Source organism: Oryx dammah, unplaced genomic scaffold (genome assembly GCF_014754425.2).
Source record: "Oryx dammah isolate SB20612 unplaced genomic scaffold, SCBI_Odam_1.1 HiC_scaffold_2, whole genome shotgun sequence".
NCBI classification, from domain to species: Eukaryota; Metazoa; Chordata; class Mammalia; order Artiodactyla; family Bovidae; genus Oryx; species Oryx dammah.
The window spans coordinates 11,426,688-11,449,306 of NW_024070186.1; the positions used below are offsets into that span (position 1 = coordinate 11,426,688).

The following is a 22,619-nucleotide window of genomic DNA, read 5'->3' on the forward strand; positions in this document are numbered from 1 at the left end:
TGTTCTTCCTTTACCGCTGCTCTTTGAGGGCCGGCGGGTTCCCGTGGGGGTCTCCCTGGAGGGCAGGGCCTGGGGCCAGGGTTCAGCCGCGGACAGGGCAGCTGCAGAGTCCGCGGCAACGTGAAGACACAGGCCCTGATTCAAAGCCAGGGACAGCAAGACAGCGGCGGAGCTTTAAAGCAGGTGCGCGCGTGCAGCCGGGTGGGCGTCTCTGTCAGTGAGGCAGGTCCAGGGTTGGCAGTTTACCTGCGAGAGGATTCCCGGCAGCCGGAGCCCCTGGAGGGGAGCCGGTGTGGGCTGGGCTCTTCCTGCCCGGTTCTGGACTCGCGAGCACTGGTCCCTTTGGCTGCGGGGTGGTCACAGAAACCAGCATTGGGGCACTGACTGATGAGATCGCTTTCCCTGTAAATAGTGGAGCTTTCCAGGGTCCCCTTCTCAGGAGATATTTTTAGCACCTACCAGCATTTTTAATGTTTCAAAACTGCCCCCCAGAACTGGTCTTGGCATCACACCGGGTCCCCTCTGTGCCTCTTGCATTCCCAGCTGTGGCCAAGCCCTGGGCCAGACCCATTTCCATAGGAGATACAACCCTCTGCCCCGCAACTTTCACAACATCCCCCATCTCTCCTGAGGCCTAGAGAGGGCAGGTGGCCCTCTGGGGCCCTGCGACCGGCTCCTCCTCTGCCGTAGGTAGGAGGATGAAGATGCCAGGATGCCTGTTCCTTGTTCCCCACAGCCTGGCGTGTCCCAGATGCCCCGGCTCCTCAGACCCCTGCCTCAGACAGCTCGGGTGCTGTAACAAACACCGACGGGGCGGCTTGAACAGTAGACATTTATCATCTCACAATTCTGGAGGTGAAGCCTGAGATGGGGGTGCCACAGGGCTGGTTCCTCCGCGGCCTGCCTCCTCGGCATGCAGACAGCTGTCTCCTGGTGTCTCCTGCCCGGTGTCCTCACGTGTCATCCTCCCCGTGGGTCTCTGGTCTCATCTCCTTCTCACAAGGACACCAGTCCTACAGGATTAGGACCCACCTTAGTGGCCGCATTTTAACCTCGTCACCTCTGTAAAGACCCTGGCTCCAGGCTGTGCTGGGGTGAGGGTCAGGTGGTGCTGGGGCTTGCACTGGGACCATGTGCGACGGCTGGTCACCCACACTCCCCCACAGTCACCCGGGAGCTGCAGCTGCACAGGACAGGCCTGCCCCCAGCCTGCAGGGTCTCTGGGCTCCCCCAGCCCCTTCTCCCTCTTCCAGTTCCTGTGAGCAGCTGCTAGAGGGGTGGGCTTCCAACTGCCCAGACAGCTGGGGGCCTGAAAGACCTGGGTATCTCCTCTCCTGGCCCCATGGTGACTGAGAGAGGAGTGAAGTGGCCTTGGACCTGATCACCCGAAAGGCTATGTGGGGCACCCAATGCCAGGAGAAACACAGATGGTGTGGGCTGCTCTTGGGAGGGGCCTGCAGGGGTCCGTGTGCTGCCAGAGTGACCATGTGATGGGTGGGCCTTTGCAGAAGGGAAACAGCACCACCCCCAGTTCAAAAATCATGAAGGACTTCAAGATGGCATTGACCTGAGCTGGCCCTCTCTGCTCAGGGCCCTGTGCTGCTGACCTGGGGGTACACGGCCCCTTGTGGGGATTCTCTGGCCTCAGTGGGGTGGGAGCTGGGCCTCACCTGCCTGCCCCTTCCCAGTGCCATGGGCCTGCACTCCGCCCCATCCCCCCACCAATACCCACCCTCCTGCCAGCCAGCTGTGCTGACCTCTGCTGAGAGCCAGGCCCAGGGCCTCATACACGGTCCCTCTTGTCCCTCTGTGGCCCTGAGGCTCAGTTGTTCCACAAAGAAACAGCGACCAGGAGGGTCACCCAGAGGGTCACCAGGGGGCCCTGGGCCCATCTGGGCCTGGAGCCTGGGGTGACCTGAGGCTGTAGCCTGCTGAGGACTTTTCCCCAGGAGTCCAGTACTTCTTTCAGGGGAGCCCACACTCACCTGGGCAGAGGTCTCGGTCCTCCCCTCCACCTCCTCCTCTGCTGGCCGCCTCACAGGGTCCTGGCTCTGCCCCTCCCCCATCTGCCCAGTTAATAAGAAGCCTGGCGCAGGGAGGGCCCTGACTGGGGAATAAAGGCCCCGCCAGCCTCCTTCCCACCTCTGCTGGTGAAAGGAGCGTCTGGGTCAGGGTTTGGATCATGTCCCGGCTGGTGGAATGTGTCCCCAACTTCTCAGAGGGGAACAATCAGGAGGTGAGGGCCTGGGGGCAGCCAGGATAGTGCAGGGGGCTTGGGACCAGGAGGGCTTGGCTTGGGGTGGGGCCTGGAGACTGTCTTTTCTGGAAAGGGTGAGGAAGGAGCAGTGGGTGGGCAACCAGTCAGGGGTCCTGGTCCAGGTCTGGGCAGGTGGTTTGGCCTCTCGGGTGCTGATGGAGCCCCAGAAGGCTGATCCACACAGCTGTTTGAGGGTCCTTGTGTGGGGCACGGCCTCCGCCCAACCACCCGCCCTTACTCCCAGGTCATCTGCAGGAAACTGAGTCATGGAGCGCTGGGCAGCCTTCCCGCTGCCTCAGCAGCTTCTGGGCTGCCTGGGGGCCGGGGCCCCGACCCTCTGTGACCTTGGCCTGTAGTCACCTTCTAGGGGCCCTGGCAGCCCCCCACCCAGTTCTGCTCCCTGCCTCAGTTTCTCCCCATGGGGCTGCCTGTCATTGCTCCCAGTTACCCAGCACCAGCTCCTGGCCCTGTGTCCGGGTAGGGGCAGGACAGACTGGGCCCCGGCAGCTCCAGTGCCCCACTCCTCGCGGGGAGCCAGAGGCGTAGGCCCGTCTTCACACCCAGGTGATTGACGCCATCGCTCGAGCGGTGGCGCAGACCCCAGGCTGCACGCTGCTGGATGTGGACGCTGGCCCCTCCACCAACCGCACCGTCTACACCTTCGTGGGGCGCCCTGAGGACGTGGTGGAGGGGGCCCTGAATGCCGCCCGCGCTGCCCACCGGCTCATCGACATGAGCCGACACAGAGGTGAGGGCGGGGGAGGGCGGCCTGCCTCGCGCTCAGGACTTGCAGAGGGCAAGGGGCCAACAGGCTCGCCGGATGCTCCTTGGACCCCGTTTACATTTCAGGGGCCCAAGAGTGGCCGGCAGCAAGGTGCTCGCAGTCTGCATGGGCCCTGGGTATGGGGGACAGAGCCCTATCTGTCAACAGCCCACAAACCAAACACATTCTTTGGGCAGCAGTGTCAAAGGCCAATGGACACATGGGGAACTGGTCAAAAGGGCAAGGTCTCTGGCCTCTCACAGAGAGGGAGGGAATTCATGAGTGATTCCAACTGGTGAAGGGCAACCGAGGCTTATCTCAGAGAAGCTGCCTGGTGGTGGGGGGGATGATGTGGGGCTGCCATCTGGGGGGCCGCCTGGGGGGAGGGGGACGGGGGGCTGCCATCTGGGGCCCCCCCTGGGGGGAGGGGACGTGGGGCTGCCATCTGGCCATGGGCTGCTGGCCTGCAGTGGGACTCAGCTTCTGAGGTAACCCTGTAGGGCAGCGGGGTGCAGGAGTCCCCTCCCTGCAAGCGCAGGTGGTCGCTAGGGAGGGGAAGGGGTTTGCCACCGACAGGCCGCAGTGCTCAGTCTGCCTCTCTGGGGCCCTGTGGTCAGTCTGAATGTGCGCAGAAGGGGCTGGAGGGTGGGGTTCCACACCTAGGCCCCCTTCCTCAGCCCCATCTCTGTGTAGGGGAGCACCCCCGGATGGGCGCCCTGGACGTGTGCCCCTTCATCCCGGTGAGGGGTGTCACCATGGACGAGTGTGTGCTGTGTGCCCAGGCCTTTGGCCAGCGGCTGGCAGAGGAGCTGGGTGTGCCAGGTGAGAGCCCAGGGCGGGTGGCCCCTCCTCACCTCAGCTCAACAGCGGCAACAGCAGACACCCTGTGAGGGTCTCTGCTCTTACATCCTGAAAAATGCAGATTTTAAGGGAGAAAACTACCATGCCGGTTTTTGACAGGCAGGAGTATGTCCCCCTTCTCCTATGATGAGAACCTGTGAGGACAGGGTCCCAGCCGTCAGGGAGCTGGTAGACTGTCGCCCTTGCTTGGCAGTGGGCTTGAGTAGCGGCTCTGTGAAGGGCTTGAGCAAGATGGACAGACAGAAAACCCTTAACAGTCTCTTTGGGGAATTAAATCAAGGGAAGCCCAGCACACGCAACAGGTGAACACCTGAGAGGCCAGCTGCACGTCCGGCCCCTGCCTGTGAGCCGATGGGCCGACTTGGGGATGGGTCTCCTGCCTCATGCAGGCATCGGGAGCTGGCAGTGAGCTTTGTTTTCTCTCCTCCACATTCCATGTTTTGTTCAGCAAAAATGCACTTTGGAGAGAAACATGAATATCCTTTCAGCCCCGTGTGCCTGCTCCCAACTCTTGTGGGTTTTTCTGGGGCATCAGAGCCTGGGCAGTGGGGGGTGGGGCCTGCCCTGCCCCTGGGTGGGCAGAGGAGGGGTCCTGCCTATACAGAGTGCCCATCAGCGACCACCCACACCCACCTGAGGGGGCACAGAGATGGGGGCTGCCAGCAAGACGGAGCTGCAGGAACGGGGTCCCTCAATGCCCGCCACCAGGGGCCTGACTCATCAGGTCCCTTTGCAGTGTACCTCTATGGCGAGGCAGCGCGGACGACCAGCCGCCAGTCCCTGCCGGCCATCCGGGCCGGGGAGTACGAGGCCCTCCCTGAGAAGGTGCCGTGCCCCTCAGCAGGGGGCGGTCTGGGCTGGGCCCTTCTCCCCCCTTCCCTCACCCGCTGGTCTCCCCACAGCTCAAGCAGGCTGAGTGGGCACCCGACTTCGGGCCCAGCTCCTTCGTCCCTAGCTGGGGGGCCACCGCCACAGGGGCGCGGAAGTTCCTCCTGGCGTTCAACATCAACCTGCTCAGCACCAAGGAGCAGGCGCACCGTATCGCCCTCAATCTCCGTGAGCAGGGTCGTGGGAAGGACCAGGTGGGTGGCGCCTGCAGTCCCATGAGGCCTGGCCCGTCCCTGTTGCATCTCGAGGGGCTCCCAGGGAGGGTCAAGGCTGGGCACCATGTGTGGACCCCCAACCCATGGGGGGTGGGTGGGTGGACCCACCCACCTCGGTGTCCATGCCATGCGGGACTGGCAGGGTCAGGGTTCCAGGGTTTGAGGTTCAGGAGCAAGTCTTTAAGGACATTTTCCATGGAAGCAGCAGGTCTACAGCTGTGGCCAACATACTGCAGCATTTCCACGCTGATAGGAAAACAGGCGTTGCTGAGCCCCAGGTATCCCCAGGTACCCCAGGTGCCCTGATCCACCAAGTCTGCCATAGGAACTCCCACCTAGTTTGAGCACCACTTCTGCAGAAACTTTGGGTTGGACACAGGTGGACAAAGACACACCTGGTGAAGGAGGCCCTGCTCCTCCCCCGTCAGCCTCCACCCCCAGAGGCCTGGGCCCGGCTTCTCTCCCGAACGCTCAGCCGTTGGCAAGCACAGCATAAAAGCATGGCAGCTCCCCAGTCCTGCTCTGTGCTCTGCTGAGGTCAGAAGTCAGAGGTCCCCCCTGAGGGGGAGTGAGTGCCCCAAGGAGCAAGGGCTGCGAGCTGGCCTCTGGGGCAGGGGTGGGATGGGAGGAAGGAGCCAGGCCCAGGACAAGGCCGTGGGTGGAATGCTGGCCAGGCAGCAGGGCCTGGTCTGAGCCTGGACCCTGTGTGGGGTGAGCCGCCGCTGGGCGCTCTGCTTCCGGTGGTGGGGAGGCCCCTCCCATGCTCAGATGAGAGGCCGGGAGAGCAAGGCAAGGAGGAGACCAGCTGCATGGCACAGTCTTCAGGCCACGGCCCCCCTTGTCCCCGTGTCTGGGGCAGAAGGGAGACCCTGGGCCAGCTGAGGGGATGCAGGGGGAGGGGACCGTCAGTGCGGGGTGCCAGGAGAGGCAGGGCCGGGCTGTGTAAGCCTTGTCCTCCGCAGCCAGGACGCCTGAGCAAGGTGCAGGGCATCGGCTGGTACCTGGATGAGAAGAACCTGGCTCAGGTGTCCATGAACCTCCTGGACTTTGAGGTCACAGGGCTGCACACCGTCTTTGAGGAGACCTGCAGAGAAGCCCAGGTGAGCGGGGCAGGTCCTCCCCAAATTCCCAAGCCCAGCTGCCTGGGCACTGATGCCTCGATCTCCGACCTCCGCCCTCTGCCCTCCTCCCTCCACAGGAGCTGAGCCTCCCGGTGGTGGGCTCGCAGCTGGTGGGCCTGGTGCCTCTGAAGGCCCTGCTGGATGCGGCCGCCTTCTACTGTGAGCAGGAGAACCTGTTCCTCCTGGAGGAGGAGCATCGGCTCAGGCTGGTGGGCAGGGCCTGTGAGGGCGGGGCTGGGGCTGGGGGGCTGGGGGTCCTGAGAGAGAGCAGGGCGGCGGCTCCAGGCACCTGCTCCCAGGCCTGGGTTCCTGTCCATGTGGCCTCCTACTTCTCCTTCTTTATTTTATTGTCTGTGCCTGCAAGTTGAGATCACATTTTTCACTTGGTGGACACTGTTGGGGGTTTCTCTATGACCTAAAATATATTCAGTTTTGTGAAACTTCTGTGAGAGGGGGTGCCTGGGCTCGGTCGGATGGAGGGACTTGCCCCTCCTCTGGTCCTGAACCGTCCATATTTGGGGGTGTGAGTCTAGCCTCCGTGGGCTATTTACCACATGGTTCCTGCGGTCCTGGGTCCCTCTAGCCAGCTCTGGCGGTAGCCAGCTTTTGCCATCCTGTTGCTCTGGCCTCAGGGTGGTTCTGTTTTGAAGATATTTCTTAAAATGAGCACATGACTGGATTTCTCTGAGAGTTTTTGTCTTTTGGTTGTTGGGTTTATCCTTTTGTATTTACTAAATACAGCAGATATGCTTGGGCTTGCTTTTGTCCTGTTTTTAGGCAGAGAGGATGTGGTTTTCTTCTGGTTATATGGAGGCAATATAATGTGTGTATGCAACTCTGTGTGCGCAATTTTGTGACCCCATGGACGGTAGCCAGCCAGGCTCCTCTGTCCTTGAGCATTCTCCAGGCAAGAATGCTGGAGTGGGTTTCCATGCCCTTCCCCAAGGGATCTTCCCAACCCAGGAATTGAACCACATCTCCTGGGTCTTTTGCACTGCAGGTGGAGTCTTTACTGCTGAGTCATCAGGGAAGCCCATAACTTAACATATTCATCTCCATTTTTGATTTATTAAGTTAAAGTCTATCTAAATGTATCAATGTGATTTGTCAATTTTTATCAGTGTAAGCACCACAAAGATATTCAGTTCCAGGCCATTGCAAATAAATCGAATATCCCAATAAAGCCACTCACATGATTTTCTGGTTTCCTGGTGTATATAAAAGTTATGTTCATACTAGACTATAGTCTGTTAAGTGTGCAATATCATTGTGTCTAAAAAAACTGTGCACCTACTTAAAAGTACTTTATTACTAAAAAAAAAAAAGCTAACCTTCATCTGAGCTTTCAGAGAGATGTGATTTTAATGCTGGTGGAGGGTTTGAAATATTGTGAGAATTACCAAAATCTGACACAGAGGCACACAATGAGACAATGCTGTTGGAAAAAGGGGGCCCATAGACTTGTTTGAAGCAAAATTTGTCCAAAACTCACTGTCTGTGAAGCTTGAGGTCTGCGATCTGCAGGCTGCTTGCTGTGCACATGAGAAAGTAACTCTCGATGTTTACCCCCATCTTTTCTCCCTTCTCTGCTGCCGCCGCTGCTAAGTCTCCTCAGCTGTGTCCGACTCTGTTCAACCCCATAGAGGCAGCCCAACAGGCTCCCCTGTCCCTAGGATTCGGGGCAAGAACACTGGAGTGGGTTGCCATTTCTTTCTCCAATGGATGAAAGGAAAAGTGAAAGTGAAGTCACTTAGTCGTGTCCGACTCTTAGTGACCCCATGGACTACAGCCTACCAGGCTCCTCCATCCATGGGATTTTCCAGTTGAGAGTACTGGAGAGGGTTGCCATTGCCTTCTCCATTTCCCTTCTCTAGTTCCTGGTTTTTTAGAGCTGTGTCATTTTTTTTTAGGGAGTTGGTTCTTTTAAATATTTTTTCAGCTTTTAAAATTATGGTAAAATACACATGACATAAAATTTCCCATCTTAGCCATATTTAAGCATGCTGGTCAGTGGTGTTAAGGACATTTATAAAGTTGTGCGGCCATCACCACCATCCAGGGTGGGGTTTCCCGTTTCTCTAAAAGGTACTGTCAGAAAGGTACCGCTCATACTGCCCCCGCCAGTCACTGGGTGCTGCTCCATGTCACAGCACCGTCTTCCCGCCCTGGATTTGGGCTGTGTACCCTTCAGTGTCTTTAGCTCCTTTCAGCATGTTTTGTAGTTCTCATTGCAGTCTTTCACCTCCTTGGTGAAATTAATTAATCCCTAAGTATTTAATTTTTTTTATTGCTACTGAAAACGGAATTGTTTTTGTAATTTGTTCTTCAGCGTTCATTGTCAGTGTTCAGAAATGCACTGATCTTTGTGGGTTGATTTTGAATCCTGCTACCTCGCTGAATTCATTTGTTAGTTCTCGGTGGTTACCTTTATAAGTTTGCATAGTATATTTACTCCTTTAGCTCTTAATCGGTATTAGAATGTCTCTTGACTCATGGTGAAGAAAGAAGAAAATCAGTGCACTGTGTGAGCTTGTCATTGCTGGTCCAGATTTAAATTGCTTCGTTGCTATTTTTACATTGTCTGAAGTATACCATTTACCTTCTGTAACCATATCCACATGAATTAAATATACATAGATATTTAAGCTTGGTTCTGTACTTAAGTGAGGTCACTGTGCATCTCTGTCCTTTCTCTGTTGCCTAGATTTCACAGTCAAGCAGGTTTTCGAAGAAAGGCTCAAGGGGGCTTTATTCTGTAGGTTCTAGTGTGTTTGGGAATGTCTTTGTGTGACTTCATTCTTTCAAAACAGTAGGACAACCAAAGAGCTTCCCTGGTGGCTCAGTGGTAAATAACCCAGGTGACAATGCAGGAGACTCAGAGACGCAGGTTTGATCTCTGCGTCAGGAAGATCCTCTGAAAAAGGGAATGGCAACCCACAGCAATATTCTTGCCTGAAAAATCCCGTAGACAGAGGAGCCTGGTGGGTCCTGGAGGTCCATGGGGTTGCAGAGACACAACTTAGTAACTAAACAACAACAATAAAGGAGAACCAATACCTCCAGTCACTTGTTTTTCTCCTGAGAATGTTGCAGGCACATCCTTGCCACCTTTGGAATAAACGTCGCTGTGTGTATGGTGGGGGAGTCTAAGGCCGTCTGGTAACTTCCACACCCCTGCTGACTGGTTCTTTCTCCCCGATGCTTGAAGAACTGTCTTTATCCTTGAAATTCAGTAACTCTGCCATAGATGTCTTGGTATTGATTATTCTGCATCAGTTTTTCTTTAGAACATGGTTCTGTGTGATTTACAGATTCATTCTTGTTCAGTTTCAGGAATATTTTCTTTAATATTTTTGATTCAGTGTTTGGTTCTTTCATTTTGCAGACACAGTCACTTTTCTTCTTCCATACATCCTGTTTTTTCCTATACTTTCTCTCTGTTTCCCCCCCTCTGAATTTGCTGTGGTTTTCTCAGGCTTCACTTCTTAATCACTTATGTACTTTATAGTTTGGTTTGTTCTCTTTCTGGCCATTACAAAGTTCTGTGTCACTTTTTATTTTGATGTAATTCTTGCTCACAGAATTCTTGCTCACTATGCACACATAGTATCAGGAGCTGCTTTATTCCCTCCAGATTCACCTATTGTATTTTGCACCATTTTCTGTATCTCTCTTTCTCTACATTCACGCACAATCACATTTGTTTCTGGACCATTTCAGAGTAGATTGAAGACACTGTGCCCTTTATGCCTCATTTATTCAGAGTGTATTTGTCTAGATCAAGGACATTCTGTTATACAACCACAGTGCAATGATCAAAATCAGGAAATTCAGCACAGTACGATCTGCTCTAATCTGCAGACTGTAATCAAATCATGTCAGTGTCTCCCTCTCCTGGCTCCGCCCCAGACCAGGAGCGGGTCCACGTGCCCTGTCTTTTACGGCCCTTAATCTGGACCAGGGCCCCGGTTCTCCCTGTCCTTCCTTGACCATGATGGGCTGTGAGCACTGTTTGCTGGGTGCTGGTCTGATCTTTCTCAGGGCTGGGTGTGCTTGTGTGTTTCCGGCAAGAGCAGCACAGAAGTGATGGCGTGTCCCCCTCAGGGCGTTCGTTACTGGTTTCCCCAACCCAGGGTTATCACTGTGGTGTTCCTGTTTTCCCTGTTGCTGTTAATAAGCACTCCCTGGGGCGACAGTTGAAGACATGTAAATACTTTGTGCCTCTTGAAATCCAGCCTCACGAATCTCCCTCCTCCATCCTTTTTCCACTTTCACCTCTCCCACATCTGTTTATCGTTTATTAACATGTTTGATGCTCTCTATTGCTTCTTGAAACCATAGTATTTTATAGTCTTTATCTGAAAGTTCTGAGATCTGCAGCCTTTGAAGGTCTGGCTTTCCAAAGCATCGTGCCTGCTGACACACGTAGTGATGCTTCTGCAGGTGCTTTGGGAGTTCTGACTGCATGCCTGGGTTTCTTCTGTAGTGATTCTTGGTCATGCCTACCTGCTCAGTCATGTCTGACTCTGTGCGACCCCCTGGACTGTAGCCCACCAGTCTTCTCTGTCCGTGGGATTCTCCAGGCAAGAAGATTGGAGTGGGTTGCCATTTCCTGCTCCAGGGGATCTTCCTGAATTCTTGGTCACTGGTTTAAACTTGTGTTGCTGCTTGGGCCCTGTAGATGAGCCTCTTGTTCAGGCTTTGGAGCCACACAGAAGAGAATTCTGTGTGAACCATGGCCTCTCTCCCTCTCAGGTTACAATTCCCAGGAAAGATACTTTCTGGGGCCTCACCATCTGGGGGCTTCACCAAACTAAGTCTCAGACTGGAAAGGATCTTGATTATTTCCTGTGAAGGGTGGCTTTCCCTAAATGCATCCTTGGAGGTGATGTCTTCTAGGGGCCTCCCGTCTGAGCCCTGCTCCTGAGAGATGGCTCAGGCGTCTCCGGGTGGACCCAGCTCCAGGGCAGGGAGAGCTTTCTGGCAGTGGATGGTTTCCTTTACTTCCTGCCAGGCTTTTGGGCGCTAAAGTCCATAATGACAGTCCTGTTCCTCTTTCTGAGGTTTTCTGCAGCGGGTGGGCTGCTCTCAGGCACCCTCTGGTACGTTCCCGCCTCGTTCCAGCGTCCTCCGGGAGACTTCAGGCCATCCCTGGCTCTCAACTTGTCCCATACTTGTCGCTTTCTGTCCCCATGTGGCTCAGAGGGGCTGGGACTGTGTTGCCAGCGTCATCGCCATGATGTGTCCTAAAAGCGTCTTTAGGTGAAAAGAATTCCTCTCTGATATGGAGAATTCATTTCACCAAAAGGATATTTCCAACTTTGTTTTGAAGTTGGGTAAACTTCACTTTTCGTCACACATCAAGGGTCATAGCTGGGGTGCTCACGCAGCTCTGGGCCTTTGACAGCCAGAGCCACTGACTCCCAGGAGCTGGAACCCTGTCCAAGAGGCAGTTGTCTCGGCCCCTTTCCAGCACAGGCTCGCGCGTGGGGAGGACGGGTCACACTGGGCCTGGGTCTCCCCAGGGCAGTGCAGTGGGTAGAGTCCAGGGCCCGGCAGGTCACTTGCCTTGAAAAGCTTCTGTCTGCAGGGCTGCTGGTGGGTATGTGTGTGTGGCAGCTGTGTCCCTGCAAGCTCCACACCAGGGCCAGGGAGCACCCCCACAGGTGGCAGGGGTGGGACCTGGGCTCAAGGGAAGCCCACTCACCAGGCCCTCTTCCAGGTGGTGAACCGGCTGGGCCTGGACTCCTTGTCCCCATTCAACCCCAAGGAGCGGATCATCGAGTGAGCAGCCCCCGACCCCCACCCCTGTGCAGAAACCCCCTCGGTCGTCCAGAGCTCTGCTCCGTCACTAAGTGTAGGGCTGGGGGCTTGTTGCGGGGCTCAGTGAGGCCCCAGCAGGTCCCACTCGGTCCTCACACAGCTCCTGGCTGGTCACAGCCGCTTTCGGGGTGGCTGCTCTGCAAACAGGGCCCATATCCCCTCCCCTGTGCTGGTCTGAGCCAGGGACCCCCCCAGTCCCACCTTCCTAGCCTAGAAGTAATGACCCAGGACCCTCCGACATAGACCCCAGCCCACCCCAACCCTGGCCCCCCTGACCGCCCCCGCCCCGCAGGTACCTCGTCCCCCAGGACGGGCCTGAGCAAAGCCTGGTGGACCAGCCCCTGCGTGCTTTCATCCGGGCCGTGGGAGCCCGCTCAGCAGCCCCGGGGGGCGGCTCCGTGGCTGCAGCCAGTGCAGCCATGGTGAGTGGGGCCCAGGGCGAGGAGGTGGCCAGTGGGGATGGGGGCGCCCGGCCCGGGGCTGGTCCCATGATCAGCGCGCTCTCCCCAGGGCGCCGCCCTGGCCTCCATGGCCGGCCTGATGACCTATGGGCGGCGCCAGTTCGAGCATCTGGACGTGACCATGCGCCGCCTGATCCCGCCCTTCCACGCAGCCGTGGCTGAGCTGACTGCGATGGTGGATGCTGACTCCCGGGCCTTCGAGGCCTACCTGGTACGTGTGCAGGCAGGCTGTCACCACTGGCCTTACGGAGCAGGACCTGAGGGACAGTGGGGTCAGTAGACAGTGATGGGGGTCTCCAGAGGAGAGAAAGGTGGGCCAGGGTCATGGGGGTGAGGGGGAGACTGCCGCTAGCACAGACGTCTGGAGACCAGGGAGCCTGGAGGGAGGGGACAGTGGTCTGGCTGCTCTTAGGTTGAGCCCAGCAGGTTTGGTGCAGGTGTGACCTCAGGTCAGAGTCTCTGCAGGGCTGGGGGTCGGGGGAGAGGAGGACACCTGCCTTGAGGGTCAGCCAGGCTCGGTGTCCCTCTGCCCAGCTCCCTGCGCCCTGCCGATGGGCCGACACCCAGACCTGCAGATGCTGGAGGAAGATCCAGTCCTCAGGGAATTGCTCTGGTCCCGAAAGGGTGGGAACAGAAATCATTACATGGTAACACAGTCACAGTGTTAGCGATCAAAGACAGCTCAGCGACAGATGGAAAGGGCCCCGGGAGCTGGGAGGCTATATCCAGACCTCCCTTGTTCAGGAGGGCCCAGAGGAGGGGTGTCCGTCAGACCTGGGTGAAGGTCAGGGGACTCGCAGGAAGGTCGAGGTGTGAGTTCAAGGTCAAGAAGTCCCAGGGGTGTGTGAGAGCAGAGCCAGCAGGGGACACAGGAGAGGAGGAAAGGGGGTACTTGGACCCCACCAGGGAGGAGGGCCTGCTGGGGAAGGTGTGAGCTCCCAGAGGACACCAGTGCCCAAAGCCACCTTGGGGCAAGACCTAATGTGAGGGTGGACAGTGTTCTGGGCACGCCTGGGGCAAAGGCCTTGGGCCAGCCCTGCTGGGGGTTTGGGCCGAGTCTTGTCTGCACCTGGGCCCTGGGTGGACAGCTGGCCTCCGTCGCTGGGCCGCAGTGGATGGCTGTGTGAGTGACTCAGGGGAGGCTTTCGCCCCAGGGTGAGTGCGTTTCCTGTATGAAGGATGCCGCCCGGTGGCCCCTGCAGAGCTTGCGTGGGTGGTGCCTGGAGTGGTCCTCCCGAGGTCCCCTGACAATGCGGCCATCCGACCTGGAGGTCGCGTGTGCCTCTTGGTTCGTCTCACATGGGCGGGGCAGTGGGAGGAGCAGTTTCATACTTCCTGGAAGGAGGCCTGGGCTGTGTGTCGCCCTCAGGGGTGGGAGGACATGGCCTGAACCTTTATGCTGGTCTCTGGGGTCAAACAGTTGCCTCCCCTGGAGTGGGCGGGGAAGACTGGTGCTGGAGCCCTCACTCTCCTCCGGCCCCCTCCCCAGTCCCTCAGAAGTGGCTCTTGATCTGTGATCCACTGAAGCAAACTTGGAGGTGGTGGGCACTGTGTTAGGCCCCCGCCCTCCCCAGGCTCCCAGTCCCCTTGTCACAGTCCCTTACCCCTCTGTGTTTCTGTGCTTGCTCTGGCAGAAAGCGACAAAGCTGCCCAAGAACACACCTGAGGACAAGGAGAGGTGAGTGCAGTGAACATCCCTGGTACTGGTCAGTCCCCGCCGGGTGTGCTGTGGCTGAACCACGATTTCTCTGTGGTCCCCAGCCTGCTTCCGTGGGCTCCTCGAGGAGCCATCGGGTAGAGACTGGGGGTGTCTGGGCGACCCAGGCTCTGACTGCCAATGGCCTTGCTTCCAGACGTGAGGCCGCTCTGCAGGAGGGGCTGAAGCAGGCGGTGGCTGTGCCCTTGGCACTGGCAGAGACGGTGGCCTCGCTGTGGCCGGTGTTGCGAGAGCTGGCCCTGTGCGTGAACCTGGCCTGCAGGTCAGACCTGCAGGTACGTGGCAGGGCCCTGCTGCCGGTGCAGAATGGTCAGTGGGCGTCACAGCTGCTCACTGAGCCAGCAGACATGAGTGCTGGCAGGGTGTCTTGGTCCGTCTCAGCCTGCAAGGCCGGCTCCACTAAGATCTTGTTCAAGGTCACAGCGCAGAGGCAGACACTCGAGTGTGCTCCAGAGTCCACCTCTGACTGTCCCCTCTGGCCCCAGCCGCCCTCCTCCCCATTGTCCCCTCTCCCAGAAACCCCAGGCGCTCGCAGACGTGCATACGCGCCCTGTCTGTAGCCTCTGCACGGAGGCCTGGGGACAAGGGCTATCACACCCAGTGCTGTTTGTCTACAGCCCAATCCGAGGCCCCCAGCCACATGGTCTTTACAGAGAGACACCTGTTTTCAGTGTCTGGTCTTCAGGCCCTAAGGACTGTATATTCCTTTCCTGGAGGTGGCTGCCTGTGAGTTGTTGAGAAGGTTCTAGAAGCTGCCTGAGCACAGAGGCCATGGTTCCTGCATTCTGGGTCTTCCTGGCCCAGCATGTGCTGCCCATCTCTGTGGCCCCTCAGGGCCTGTAAGCTGCCAACATGCTGTGCTCATTGTTAAAGGCCCCCTGCGGGCAGCTCCGGGCTTCCCAGGTGGCTCAGTGGTAAAGAATCCGCCTGCCAGTGCAGGAGCTGCGGGTTCCATCCCTGGGTCGGGAAGAGCCCCTGGAGAAGGAAACGGCAGCCCACTCCAGTGTTCTTGCCTGGGATCATCTCACGGACGGAAGAGCCTGGCGGGCTACAGTCCATGGGGTCACAAAGAGTTGGACACTGAGTGACTGAGCACGCACCCAGCCTGGGCTAAGCATGTGTCCAGCCTGGGCTGTGCCTGAGGCATCACTGGGTCTCGGGGTTGGAGTGCCGAGGTCAGCAGGGTGTGGACTGCCAGGTGGTCAGCTGAGGGTGGGCCTCTGAGTACTGGGTGGAGAATCGGCCCTGGGACCCACCTTGGAGAGGGCCAGGCTTCTGTCCAGTGACTCTGGGCTCCCGAGGGCTCTAGAGACCGGGCAGATTGCCGTCTTCAGGGTTGAGGCGTGAGGCCCCCAGGCTATGTCCTGGGCTGAGCCATGGGCATGGGGAGGCCCCGCAGCCTGCCCCATCACGGCCGGCTGGTTCTGCCTCGTGGCCATTGCAGGTGGCAGCCAAGGCCCTGGAGACAGGTGTGTTTGGTGCATATTTCAATGTGCTCATCAACCTGAAGGATGTCACTGATGACGCGTTTAAGGACCAGGTGAGCAGGGGCACAGGCCGGGCCCACCGAGAGGCCTGGAGGTTGCCTTGGTTCCCGCATGTGGGGCCCGGGGGCACCTGGCTAGCATGTCCTTGAGGGAGGGATATGTCTGTCTGATGAGACAGTCCTCCAGCTGCTGCGGGTGGACAAGGCCTGTCTTGCAGAACGCAGGCCTCAGGGGACAGCTGGGGCCTTCTTTCAGGGTCTCTGTGGGGGCGGGTGGCCTGGGTGCCTGCTGGCACCCCCTTACTCCCTCCTGGGGGCTCTGGCCAGGGCCGGGTCCCCTGGATGGGCTGGGCTGCAGCACCGGCAACACGTGGTCTCAGAGAGCAGTTGCTGGCCTGTGCAATTGTCCCACTTCAGCATTTGTGACAATTTCATTGTCACTCTTTTTGGAGGAGAATTCACAGAATGTGCAACTCACTATGTTAAATTATACAAGTCAGAGGCAGTTGGCACATCTACGGTTGTGAGACCACTACCTCTATCGAGTGCTGGAACATTCTCGCCACTCCAGAGGAGGCCCCACAGTAACCCCCATTCCCAGCCCTGGCCACCACCCTGTATTTGTGATTTTGTGATGATTGTTAAAAAGTGATTTCCTGACTGGGAATGGGAGCACTAGGGCTAGCCAGTCCCGACTTGCCTCTCTAGCCAAGCTGAGCTTGTCGTCAGGGAAGGCCCTGTCCACCCTAGGGCATTGAGATAACATACTAGCCACTTGAGCGCTGCCCCTTTGGGCCTGGAGGACACAGCCCCACCTTCAGCAGTGGTGGATAAAGTAGGGAGACTGGGAGGGTGGGGACTGAGCCTTGCTGGCCCCAAACGTCCGGAAAGACAGAGGGACCCTCCCACCCCCACTGAGAGACCTGTGAGGATCTGGAGTTCCCCAGGTCAGAGGCTCGGGGCCACCCAGAGTGGGCAGCCCAGGGAACCGGCAGGGAGGCTGGGCCCGTGGCGGGGCGGGGTGGCAGGTGAGTGGTGACGAAGTGCTCCTGTGTCTGTTAGGTCTGCCAGCGCATCTCCAGCCTCCTGCAAGATGCCCAGACACAGGCAGCACTGGTGCTGGACCGGCTGGAGGCCCGGCAGGAGTGACAGCTGAGCAGGGAATCGACGGACTCCATTCCCCCTTGCAGCTGCTCCAGACACATCCTGGGGCCCCAGATTGGGGGGATATGAGGGGCAAGGATAGGGGGCTGTGAGGAGTGGGCGTGGCTGGGGTTGGCAGTGCCAGTAAAGTGATGACGCAACGGAGCCTGTGGGGTTCATGTGGGGTGCACGTGGGATCCCAGTGAGGAGCTTGGGGGAGGTCTGAGCTGAGTGGCAGGAACGGGACCTCGTGAGGCGCCAAACACGGAGAGACAAGTGGGAGGGAATGGGGGTGGAGCGTGAGGTGACACAGGGTCACAGAGTACCCAGGGTCCTGGGGGCCAGAGCCCCCTTAGTAGGACCCTCAGATCTCACGGAGGGATGAGGGCCATGCTGCCTGACGAACAGGGGAATGGCAGGGGATCCGCCAAGGTGAGGGGTGGCCGGACCAGCTCCTCCCAGGACAGGAGAAGATGAGAGCAGCACGCGGCCGGGGACGTGAAAGTGATGTGTGGGCCAGGTCTCGGGTTCTGGGGGAAGAGGGTGCAGTGTCAGACCTGGGGTCCCAGAAGGGAGAGTCCCAGGCGCTGGGCACTGACTTCTCTTGGTGGAAGCTCAGTGGCCCAGGCCCAGTGGTGGTGTCCCAGGAGGGTCTCTGCAGGGCCTGGGTGGTGAGGGAGGGATGGGAAGTGGTAGAAAGCCCAAGCCCCCCTGCCCCCCGCCCCCATTCGCGGGGCTGGAGGCAACAGGACAAGACCTGAAAGGTTGTTTCTGTGAGCTGTGTGTTATGCTGGGATTTGTGACCTCCAGAGGAGAGGATTTCCATCCAGGGTCAGAGATGAGGCTTGACGACTTGGAGCTTTTCGTGTAGCAGAGTTTCTTTTAAAGCATAATAGAGATAGGGAAAACTTCTGACATAGACATCAGAAAGTGAAAAGTGAAAGTGAAAGTTAGTTGCACAGTTGTGTCTGACTTTTTGCGATCCCATGGACTGTAGCCTGCCAGGCTCCTCTGTTGATGGAATTCTCCAGGCAATAGTACTGGAGTGGGTTGCCATTTCCTTCTCCAGGGCATCTTCCTGACCCGGGGATCGAACCTTGGTCTCCTGCATTGCAAACAGATTCTTTACCGACTGAGCTACTAGCGAAGCCCCTAGACATCAGAAGGGGACAGGAAAAGAGAGCCCCCTTGCTAGTTTATAGCAAGGTGTTTTGTATCTGTTAGAAAACGATTAATCAGATAAGAGAGACAACTCAAGGCTGAGGGAGTTTCACCAGGCTCCGCTCCCACAATAGATAGGATGACATGAGGTGTGTCTAACCCCAACCATAAAACAATTGACAGGGAATACTGGTTTGTTGAACCATTACCAGCCCAAGGTTTGAAAAAAGAAAAAAGTTAGTCTTAGATGGAACCATTTTGAAGAAAGGCAAATTCTAAAGCAAATACATAGCTTCCTTAGCATAGCTTAAGAAAAACATTTCCCATAAGAAAAAACACACTGGTTAGTTCCAGGCAGGATGTCTGCCACTTATTTCCTCCTGCCTCTTGGGGACCTCTGGCCTTCCTGCCTGTTACCCTCTCAGACCCACCTGGGCCAGCTCTGGTCTAGGAGCTGAGTTGACAATGACGATGACGGCCCACTGGAGGGTGGGCCACAGGGTCCTCGGGGTGTTGGGAGGTGGAGGTGGAGGAGGGCAAGAGGTATGACCTGTGGACCCTGCGGGGGTACCCCAGGAGGGCAGCATCCACAAGGCTTGGAGCTGCAGGTGGTGAGGGTCAGAGCTGCTATAGGACTGGGCGCTGCCAGGGGTCTGCAGGCTGAGGTCTTTCAAAATAGGCAGTGTGTCAGGTCACCTGGTTCTAAACCCAGGGCTGCTTAGAGATTCTGCAGAGAGGCCCCGCCCCCTCGTCCCCACCAGCGCCTTCCCATCCTCATCAGGAAATCACTGAATTCCCTCTTTGTGCCCATTTAGTGTTTATTTATGCAAACACAAACACATGTGAATTTATGTTCTTCATTCCTTGACACTACTTATACAGAGCAGATCAATGCTGATTTTTGTTTCTAGTTAACGTGTTAGCCCCGAGGTCTTTCACATCAGCGTTTAGAGAGACTCCTGAGCTCAATTGCTCAGTCACGTCCAACTCTTTGCAACCCCATGGCATGTAGCCCACCAGGCTCCTCCGTCCATGGGATTCTCCAGGCAAGAAGACTGGAGTGGGTTAGAGAGATTCCTGCATAATGTATATTTCATTCACTTGTCCTTTCCCTGTATTTCCTTTACCATTTCATTGTGAAATATGAGACACATTCAGAAAGGTGTGTGTCCTGAGCAGCCATCTCCCCATCACAGACTCCTCCTGACCCCCACCCCCAGGGCCCGGCTCCATGGTGACCACAACCCTGCCCATGATTCCCACCCAGAGGTTCAGTTTCCCCTGTGAGCTGATGTTTGGGTCAGTGGGGTCATGTATGTCCTCAGCATCTGCTGCTCCTCTCAGCCCCGTGTGTGTCCTGCACAAGGCCATCCTAGGGTGGTGTCCTGCTGAGCCGCAGCACCCCAGTTCCCTCGCAGCCCAGTGGCAGTTTGGAGCGCTGCTGACAGCAGAGCATGTCCTCAGCTCTCTGATGCTGGGACAGGGGCAGAGGAGGTGAGCATGGTAACAAGCAGGTCAGAAGAGACTCTCACCTGTTGCCTGTCGGGGAACCATTTACCTCCACCTGAGAACAGGGTTCCCTGAGCAGCCACAGCCATGGCCTAAGCATCCCCACTGACCCACAGCCCCAGGGCATTAGCTGAGGTAGCCCCTGGAGTCTTAGGCAGGGATACCGTGGGTGACTGTGGGTGATTCAGGAATGAAGTAAATGCCAACTGTCCCACCATGAGACATTGTGGCTGGTTGTTATGTAGCAGGAGCTGACAGATACACTTCCCAACACACCTCAAACTTCTGTTACATCTGAGGTTGACTGTCTTGTCATATTAACGATGGATTTCCTTTTCTGTGGTCTGTTCACACGTGTAGCCTGTTTATCTAGTCTGTCCAGTCCTAAATATCCATCAGCCTCCAGCTCCTTCCCAGGGGCGGGGTCTCCCCACCTCAGCTGCTCCGACTATGGCAGCCTCTGGCTTCCAGGACATTCCCATTAAAAGTAATTTCAAAACATCACCACACCCTGAAATTCCTTCCAGACGGGCTATGCACGTGGGAAAAACAAAAAGTATGCGTGCACTTGTTAGGTAACCATGCAGAGAAAATGATGTAGAGTGTCTGTCCTCCTGGAGCAAGGCAGGAGAGCCCAATACTTTATAGGCTTTATGGGCGCTTTCATCTGCTGGTGCACCGGCCTCTGCCCCTAACTCTAACTACCCCCAGGGCACTGGTCCTGATTCCCTGCGTCTCCGGGGGTTACCCCTAGGCTGCCTTTGCCACTTCCTCCCATGTTGAGGGGCTGGGAGGTAAGGCATGTGGGGTCTCTCCAGGTGGTGGGGGGTGTGAGGGTGAGGTCAGCTTAGAAACACAAGGCCGCCCCCTCCTTTCCCACAGCCTTGGCTCAGCTCACCCCACTGCATGGTAGGCACCCAGCAGGGGCTCAAGCGGCACCTAAGCCTTAAGCCCGAGTGGCTGCTGTTGAGCTGTGGGACCGAGGGGACAGCAGTGCGGAGGCTGAGGGGGCTCGTGAGCAGCGGTGGACATGCGGCCGTCACAGAGGCCTGTTGTGAGGAAGCATCAGGGAGAGGACAAAGGTGTAGACGCTGGTGAAGTTATGGTAGTGAGGGGGTGCTCCTGAGGGGACTTTGGGGAAGAAAGTGGCTGAGGGACATTAGTAAGGGGAACTTAGTGATGAGATGTGGGGCCTTTACTGCGGGGATGTTGGGACATGACTTTGGGAAGAGAGGTTAGTGAGGATGTTCGTGTGGGGTGCCCCTGAGGGCACATGGTGACGTATTGTGAGGGCTGTTAGTGGAGGGATCTGCTGAGGACGCCTTAGTGAGGGACCCTGGTGATGCGTGGTTTGTGAGGGATGAATGTGAGAGGGTGTTACTGAGGGGACATTAGCGGGAGGCATTTTTGTGGGGATGTTGGTGAAAGGATGTTGGTTTGCAGACTTTGGTGAAGGATGCTCCTGAGAGACAATGTGAGGAGGTGTTGGTGGGGAGGCTTGGATGAGGGGACATCAGTGTGTGGATGTGGGTGATGCAATAATGGTAGAGACAGAGCCGGATGTTAGTGCGGGGTCATTGGTGACGAAACTGTTGAAGGAACGTCTGTGAGAGATGGAACTGGAAGCATATACAGTTCAGTTCAGTTCAGTTGCTCAGTCGTATCCGATTCTTTGTGATCTCATGGACTGCAGCATGCCAAGCTTCCCTGTCCATCAGCGACTCCTGGAGCTTGCTCAAACTCATGTCCATTGAGTCGGTGATGCCATCCAACCATCTCATCCTCTGTCACCCCCTTCTCCTCCTGCCTTCAGCATTTGCCAGCATCAGGGTCTTTTCTAATGAGTCACTTCTTTGCATCAGGTGGCCAAAGTATTGGAGCTTCAGCTTCAGCATCAGTCCTTCCAATGAATATTCAGGACTGATTTCCTTTAGGACGGACTGGTTGGATCTCCTTGCAGTCCAAGGGACTCTCAAGAGTCTTCTCCAACACCACAGTTCAAAAGCATCAATTCTTTGGTACTCAGATTTCTTTATGGTCCAACTCTCACATTCATACATAACTACTGGAAAAACCGTAGCTTTGACTAGATAGACCTTTGTCGGCAAAGTGATGTCTCTGCATTTTAATATGCTTTCTAGGTTGGTTATAGCTTTTCTTCCAAGAAGCAAGTGTCTTTTAATTTCATGGCTGCAATCACCATCTGCAGTGATTTTGGAGCCCCCCAAAAGAAAGTCTTTCACTGTTTCCATTGTTTCCCCATCTATTTGCCATGAAGTGATGGGACCAGATGCCATGATCTTTGTTTTTTGAATGTTGAGTTTCAAGCCAGGTTTTTCACTCTCCTCTTTCAGTTTCCTCAAGAGGCTCTTCAGTTCCTCCTAGCTTTCTGCCATAAGGGTGGTGCCATCTGCTTATCTGAGGTTACTGATATTTTCCTTGGCAGTCTTCATTCCAACTTGTGCTTCATCCAGTCTGGCATTTTGCATGAGGTACTCTGCATAGAAGCTAAATAAGCAGGGTGACAATATACAGCTTTGAGGTACTCCTTTCCCAATTTGGAACCAGTCTGTTGTTCCATGTCCAGTTCTAACTGTTGCTTCTTGACCTGAATATAGATTTTTCAGGAGGCACATAAGGTAGTCTGGTATTCCCATCTCTTGAAGAATTTTCCACAGTTTGCTGTGATTCACACAAAGGCTTTGGCATAGTCAATAAAGCAGAAGTAGATGTTTTTCTTTTTGAGAAATTCTCTTGCTTTTTCTATGATCCAACAGATGTTGGCAATTTGATCTCTGGTTCCTCTGCCTTTCTAAATCCAGCTTAAACATCTGGAAGTTCTCGGTTCATGTAATGTTGAAGCCTAGCTTGGAGAATTTTGAGCATTACTTTGCTAGCGTGTGAGATGAGTGCAATTGTGCAGTAATTTGAACATTCTTTGGCCTTACCTTTCTTTGGGATTGGAATGAAAATTGACCTTTTCCAGTCCTGTGGCCACTGCTGAGTTTTCCAAACTTGTTGGTATATTGAGTGCAGCACTTTCACAGCATCATCTTTTAGGATCTGAAATAGCTCAACTGGAATTCCATCTCCTCCACTAGCTTTGTTTGTAGTGATGCTTCTTCCTAAGGCCCACTTGACTTCACATTCCAGGATGTCTGGCTCTAAGTGAGTGATCACACCATAGTGGTTATCTGGGTCATTAAGATCCTTT

The 22,619-nt window shown here is 56.1% G+C and overlaps 1 protein-coding gene across 2 annotated transcripts; it reads left to right on the forward strand.

Moving 5' to 3' along the window:
• The first annotated feature begins 2,130 nt into the window (after nt 1-2,130).
• Nucleotides 2,131-17,005, forward strand: FTCD (formimidoyltransferase cyclodeaminase). 2 transcript variants are annotated; one of them, XM_040264684.1, is made up of 14 exons: nt 2,131-2,236; nt 2,822-3,005; nt 3,714-3,842; nt 4,618-4,706; nt 4,784-4,963; nt 5,947-6,084; nt 6,183-6,314; nt 11,828-11,889; nt 12,221-12,350; nt 12,439-12,600; nt 14,024-14,067; nt 14,243-14,381; nt 15,551-15,646; nt 16,655-17,005. In XM_040264684.1, the coding sequence occupies exons 1-14, from the start codon at nt 2,183-2,185 to the stop codon at nt 16,739-16,741; spliced, it is 1,626 nt and encodes a 541-aa protein (XP_040120618.1). In that variant the 5' UTR covers nt 2,131-2,182; the 3' UTR covers nt 16,742-17,005. The 2 variants fall into 2 exon arrangements, with proteins under 2 accessions (XP_040120618.1, XP_040120625.1); XM_040264691.1 differs by having other exon boundaries at nt 16,675-16,895.
• Nucleotides 17,006-22,619: the final 5,614 nt, after the last annotated feature.